The sequence below is a fragment of the Glandiceps talaboti genome, chromosome 10 (assembly GCF_964340395.1).
Source record: "Glandiceps talaboti chromosome 10, keGlaTala1.1, whole genome shotgun sequence".
Lineage (NCBI taxonomy): Eukaryota > Metazoa > Hemichordata > Enteropneusta > Spengelidae > Glandiceps > Glandiceps talaboti.
The window spans coordinates 22323079-22330584 of NC_135558.1; the positions used below are offsets into that span (position 1 = coordinate 22323079).

The 7506-nt window shown below is 37.3% G+C and overlaps 1 protein-coding gene across 1 annotated transcript; it reads left to right on the forward strand.

Annotated features, from left to right (window-relative positions):
- The first annotated feature begins 391 nt into the window (after positions 1 to 391).
- Positions 392 to 5059, forward strand: LOC144441430 (uncharacterized). The gene is made up of 2 exons (XM_078131000.1): positions 392 to 634; positions 4174 to 5059. The coding sequence occupies exons 1-2, from the start codon at positions 499 to 501 to the stop codon at positions 4356 to 4358; spliced, it is 321 nt and encodes a 106-aa protein (XP_077987126.1). The 5' UTR covers positions 392 to 498; the 3' UTR covers positions 4359 to 5059.
- The last annotated feature ends 2447 nt before the right edge of the window (positions 5060 to 7506 follow it).

Below are 7506 nucleotides of genomic sequence, written 5' to 3' on the forward strand. Positions count from 1 at the left end.
TCAATGCAGTTGTTCATGCGTGAAGAAACAACTATGGCGCATTATTGGGGCCATTATTATGTACAACTTATTTGATTCGTCTCAACAACTTATTTGGCAACTCGACATCTTATTTGATTCGTCTCAACAACTTATTTGGCAACTCGACATCTTATTTGATTCGTCTCGATAACTTATTTGACTCGTCTCAACAACTTCTTTGGCTCCTCCATAACTTATTTGACCCGCCTCGACAACTTCTTTGGCTCCTCCATAACTTATTGAAGTCAACATGTATGACGTTCTCTTGTACGCAATATTTTAGCATCCCTAGCTCCCCTTCAGTAAATATGTGCTCTCTTGCGCAAAAGTCACTTCGCGTCATACAAAATCTGCTGTTACGTCAAAGAGCATCATCAAAGTTTTGTGTAGTTTTTTTGAAGAGTGACTGATGGTTCCTCACAATGATGACCCGGAAACGCGGAAGTAAATGTTATAACCAAAGTATACGTTCTAAATATGTTGGAGAAAGAGATCAAAACAGAGCTGTCCGAGAGGAGAGAGGACATAATGATGGCTTACCGCTTTATCTCGAGAAGGAAACAACAAAGTATCGGATACGTAGTTTGTGGAGATTACATTTACTTTGTCACAGGTACAGAAATTTAAACTTTATCTAAATATTCAATTTATTATTTAATGTATTTGTTGTGATCTTGTCCATTATTACTGTCTGACGATCGTTCCGTGTACATTCACGGTGACACAACACTGTCAGTGTCACTTGTGAGCTAATAGTTCTATTCAAGCATCGTCATATTCAAAATATACCGTCAGCATTGATAATAGTTTTGAATATCGTAAATACCAAATAACACCATTACTTATGACCCATCACCATTCTTGAATAGGATTAAGGGACCGGTCAGTTCCTTCGGCCTGGGAGTGGGGGTGGATTGGGAGGGGGGGGGGTCACCCTGTTTTTGAAATTGGCAGTAGGGGGGTCATGCTGTTTTCAAAATTGTGGACAGGGGGTCATTGTGTTTTGGATTGTGATCGAAGAAAAAAATCCTTTTTCTACAATGGCATATAGCCTTGTCTGAAATGTGGTACATGTCAATATTTGTTCTTCTCCCTGTTTCTTACATGAATTCTTTAATATTCCTTATTAGTTCAAGCATAACTATAAATATACATATACATGTATTACCTAGCTACCACACTAGTTACAGAACATGTCATGTAAATGCTTGGCTGTTTCACAATCAGTGCTTCACTTATATTGCACTTTGGGGCAAAAGTGAACTTGAAGGTTTTGTAATGGTAATCTTCATAGATAGTTTATAAAAGATGTTAATCTAAAATGTTCCCTACTTGTCACTCTGAACTTGTCAGAAGGGATTAATGCACTTTCTATTTTGGACACTACATGTTATTGACACTACAAATCACCACATCTCATCAGATTCCAGTTTCTATTATACACTCGGTATGACAATTCCTAAAGTTCTCTAACATACCGGTGACTTTACTATACATGCAATATTAATGCCACTATACCAATGTTACAGGGCAATTTTTATGTGACACGGGAAACTCATTTAAAACTTACATTTACGTTAGCTATTCGAAGCTTGGAAATATTACCTCAAAGGCTAGGCTATGAATAACCTAAACATTGCCTTAATAGAAGCCAAAAACTGCAGATCTGCCAGGGGAAAACCCCAAGGACTCCCTCACCCCCAGAGGTCACTCATGCATTCAACCAACAATCAGATGCACCAACAACCTTTTTACTGTCATAATGGTATTGAACTTTTCTTAAATATTTTCACCCAATTCTAATTTGAGTTGATATTGTCTTTTAAAGATGTGAAATGTTTGCCTCTAACATTGCCTTAAACTCCAAATCTCCCTTACCAATGATACTACCAGTAGATGTGCTGACCTTTACTACATGTATTTAATGATGCCATTTAACTGTTTAACTTTAACTTTAAGAACATATTTCAACCCTATGGAAGTTATAAAAAATAGTTTCTGATACTTGATGGTGCTGTCTTGTAAAGCATGGATTAAGTTATTGCTTGAAAGGGTCTGAATAGCCTAAAAAATGGCTTTAAGAAATCCTCCAGGACTTCTATAGGGAGACCCCCTTGGACCCTCCACATGAGATGGACATATCCTAGTCTCAAGCTCTTCCCCTCTTACTGTCAAGATGCTATCAAAGTATATTTCAAAAGTATTTCAACCCTGTGTAGTTGCTTTTTACATGTTGGTGTTGTCTTGTAAAGCTTGGAAATTATTGTCTGAAAGGGCCTGAATAGTCTCAAAATTGACTTTTCAGAGTAAAAAACCTCCAGGGATTATAGGGGGAGACCCCATAGGACCCCCATAAGAGATATACATATTCCCTGCTCAAGCTTTCCCATACCTTTCACTGTCACAATGCTATTAAACTCCTTTTGGAATATATTTACCCTGTGTAGTCAATAATTATAATTATGATTTAGTGCTAACCCGGGATCTTAGAGATGTAGAAGTAGATGCAAGACAGTCAAGGAGTCCACACTGAGTCATGATCAAAAAATACCTGTCATGTGAATATCATATATATATATATATATATATATATATAGTTTTGCTATTACGCTCTGCCACTGCGGTATAGAGCACTGTCTTAGCAGATTGATACTCACTGAGGTATATATATATATATATATATATATATATATATATATATATATATATATATATATATATATATATATATATATGGGGGGTCAGCCTGTTTTTGGTTTTATAGATGGGGGGGGGGGGGTCAGTGACTTTTTGTCAGCCCTATTTAAGAATCCACCCCCCCCCCCCCCTGGCTGAAGAAACTGACCGGTCCCTAAGCTCACAAGTGACTTTAAACTGTAATCATTAGCACATTCCTGATGTCGACTAAATTGTGTGTTTTGTTTAACTGTTGTCAGCCCCAACAATTTCCCCATAATTGTTCAAAATGTTTTGGGTGAGATATCAAGGTAACTGGTTGAATAGTCTGCAAATACTTTAGTGTAGTTACACGAGTATTATACTGAGGCTCAGTACAGAGTGCAATAGTGGCAAACATTTGAGTGATAAATAACACAAATTATTATGATAAATGTCATCAGTGACTGAAAGTGAAATAGTGTTTGTAAGTTTTTATTTTTTCGTTTACTCAGTTTTAATACATGAAACCAATAATTTTGTCTTGACCCTTTTGAACTTTTAAGGTCAATGTATTGAGATTAATACATGCGATACTGAGCTGCCAAGTGAATCTGTTTACAGGGACATGATGATGATGAGTGATAAATGCCAATGTTGTTATTTTGAGTTGTTATTTCCCTTTCCATTTTGTAGAGTGTAAAGTTGTAGTAGTGTTTATTTTCATTTTTCAATTCCAAAATGTTTTGCATTCATTGCAGGTAATGTAAGCAATAATATCCAAACTGAAAGTTGTCAAATTGAGAAACATGTAATTCTACTTTTTTTAAGCCTGGGGGGGGGGGGGGGGGGGGGGGTGTAAAAAGTCACCCGCCATCAATTTTCTTTCTCTAACAAATGACCATGCCCTGTAAAAAGATTGTAATGAAAACATTTTTATCTGCCTCCCTGTGGCATAGTTGTTAGAGCTCAAGATTAGTAGTCAGGAGGTCCTGGGTTCAATCCCACTAGAAACAGATAATTTTTCTGTAGTAAGATCCCACCACATTGATAATTTTTAAAGGCATCACAGTGAGTTTGTATTTGTATCAAAGCCTGTGTTTTGATCTATTGGCTGAGCTGAAGGCCAGAACTACCAAAGCCTAGATGGAGTGCACAACTGACAACCCCAGGGCTGATTGGTCAACATCTCAACTCCACCACATTATTACCAATACCTTGTAATGTTGTTCCCCCATTGCTACTGTGAGACCCACTCTGCTCCTCACACCAATTTCAATTTTCTAAAAAATGGCCCTCCCTGAGGACCCATTTGGAAAGAGTCCACCCCCCACCACCACCACCACCACCACCTTATAATTTCTTAGGGCTCTATTACATAGCTATTCTGTCACCAATTTCAACTATTGGTTCCTATGTTGAGTGTTTTATTCATGTTCATTTTGAGATTAAAAATGATGATTCAACATTGTTCTGTTTGATGTTTTATGTTGACAGGTCAGCCTTTAAAGTTGTATTACTCGACAAATCCAGACAGAGTTCCTTCCCTACACATGAGACATACAGTGTCACAATCCCCATCCACAGGCACAATGGAAAGAGATGAACAAACCATGCAGAAGTCAGAAAAAAAAACTCAGTGGACATCAGAGAGGTTCCTTCTACATATTTTCCAGCATTAAAATTAAACCAGCTGATTCAGTAGCAAGTTTAATAGACACCGAGACTTTAAAAGAGGGACATCGCACCATTTCAACACAGACAGTGCAGTGGTACAGATATTTCTCATGCAGAGATAATGAGACTTTATATATAGAGATTAACAATTTGAGAAATGCACCGAGACGGACTCAACAGAATCAGGAACAGTTTACTGTTTTTACTAAACCATTGATGCTAATAATGAAAAGGTGAAGTTTTATACCGGACTTAAATTTCACAACAATAATGACTGTATTATATTCAGTCTGGTTGAAAGGTACATGTACAGTATTTACTAAATTTCAATAAGTATTGTTGGCAATGACAAAACTTGGCTTGAATTTTTAATTAGCTTAAAGCATAATTAGAATCGTTTGTGGCAAAGTATCCTGTTTCATCCTACCGCACTTCAGTTTTGTATCCTTTCCTGGATGGTTCTTCAGGCTGACTGATGACACTCGTGCCCTTAGAGGTTGTTTTCATTACTTGTGTAATGACTCCTACTGAAAACCCCTCACTCACTTGTATTCTCTTTGGCTGAATGAAGAATTAAAAAATCTTTGGGAATTTATAAGTAATGGCCACCTATGCCTGAGTCCACTGTATTTTGAGACCCACATTTAGTAATTAGAGTCAACTATGGGTCGCAATATTATAATAAAATTGGGCATACCTATTAATTTGTGTTGTTTTGAAATATACGAGGCTAAAGTACTAAACACCTATCACATCAGTATGCAGACGTAATAAGCTGAAATGTAAGTAACCAGGTGTTCATCTTATAAATAAATATTTCTAGTTAATCACAGTTGTAGTTGTTGTAAATTAATCATCACACATCATGATCAAATGTAGACGAATAATAAAAAGTAAGTACCCTAGAGACACTTAACACTCTTAGCCGTCAAATGTAGGTGATGTACACTTGATATCTTGTAGATGTAATAGAAATTGCCTTGAATGACAGCCACAAAAGCCAGACGATAGTACTTTCAGTTGGTCATTATATGTATAGACTATTTATAGAACTTACGGTATATTTTATTTCATTTATTTCATTCATCTAGATTAACTGGTATATACCGAGTACCGTTATGATATGGCAAGTTGGGCAAACAAGTCCCCTGAACATTAGATCCTTGATATTTTTATTGTCCATTCCTAATCCCAATGATATGATGTACATGATTGGTAGAACTTCACTGAGCCCTGTTGAAATGTGGCGCATGAAATATTGAATCTAACGTCCATATTATCTAGTCAATGCTAGGGGTATCATTGCTGCCAAGCAATTCTTTGTCGCTTCCTTAGAGTTGCCATACATACCCTTTTACATACAAGAGGACACAGTTTTTCCTTTATTTTTATTTATTACTTTTATTAGCTCCGCTGTCAGCGAAAGCTGAAAGCGTAGCTTTAGGTATAGGTGGGTATTGAGGTATAGAGAGTAGAGTAATCATAGGTGTCCGTCAAACTTTTATATTTTTACTATCTACTCCATAAGTGACAGTCGGAATTCTTCGATATTTGGTGTGCATGTTCCCTTGGGGGAGGCTATTCAGATTTGTTCATGCCAAGTTGATCTGTTCCATTTTCAATTTTTTATGATTTTTTTTCATAAAATGTCATTTTCATCAACTCCTTGAAAACCTCTTATTAGATTGCTTTGATATCTGGCGTGTTGATGCGCAGGGGGTAGCTTACTCAGATTTGTTAATTTCAAGTCAGCACATCCTCATTTTTATTTTTTATGATTTTTTTTTTGTAATTTGAAAAAAAAATGAATATGTTAATAAGCATAATGACCGACGCCATATTGGAAATCAGTCGACGAGACTTTAAGTAAACTGCCACTTTTCAAAAGACACTATTGACGTCAAACAAGCAATGTAATATGTGCTATAGTCATAATTCTACGCATTGGGCGCCCAAATGACAAGCGTTTGTTCGAAACAGGGTTGTAAACTTCAAATCCAATTCTGCACCCTTCTACATTATCAGCCAATCCGCAACATCCTCATTTGCATACTCTATCCTGATTCGACCAGAAGCTGAAGGTGACCTCATTCGACCGAGCGATTTTCCACAGCAAGTATCTTGAGTATCAACACAGGGCGTTCTTTATAGTACTCACTAAAATCACACTTCAGACCCACTATAAAAGTGTGATGTTTTCAGATAACATGTAACTTGTGGTTAATTCTATATTGTCGTGCAATTTGGAATGACAGTGAACCAGAATTCAGACAACTTGCGTAAGGAAGGGCATGCCAGGCATGCGGTTGAAGTTTAAATATGGCCGACAGTTCACATGTAAAGTTAAACGACATGAACGTGTCTTGCCTTTCCAAAATGCAAATATTTGGCAAGTAAAAATAATTAAAATAATTACAACTTTAATTTGGCTTCAGACTTTGCATTATGTTTTGCGTATCTTTCCCCGTTTTACATGTAAATCCGAAAAGGTTCTCTCTCATCATGTCATCAGTGTCAGTGATCATACCGCGCGGGGTAGTCCTCGGGTGCACGAGTCTGTATTACTGACTTGACTCTAAACACCGGAGGGGGAGGGACAATTGTCAGAATCGAGTCCCGAATTCCTCCGTATGCAAGCAGGACTACGTGCGGGGCTGCTTTGAGTACGAGCGAAGTGAGGCATGTTGAGGTATTTTGTTGAGAATTATAAATATTGCGAAATGTCAAGTACAAGGTTTAAATACAATGGAATGATGAAAAAAATGGCAGAGTCTGCTGACAGGCGCCGGTCACAAAAAACACTGTGAATTAAAATATCAGACGATGTACATGTATGTATTAATCGCCGACAATCCACCCGTATGCACGAGGGACTAACCCGGAAGCAAGTCGTTGTCAGCCATACGTTACAGTGGTAACATCGTCCGAGAAATCGCTGCGTTCAGAGTGTCACTGTCATTATTCACAGAATTGTTGTTTTCGAGTGAAAACCCGTCTTGAATTGTATAACTCTAACAAATGAAGACATGTCAAGTTATATTTTGAAAGTTGTATCGCTAGTTTGAGACGATTTTCTCACGTACTATAGTACTATCGAGGCTTACTTGGAAGTAGTAGGATATGGGAAGCCGTTCAGGCCAAAAGTATTTTTTT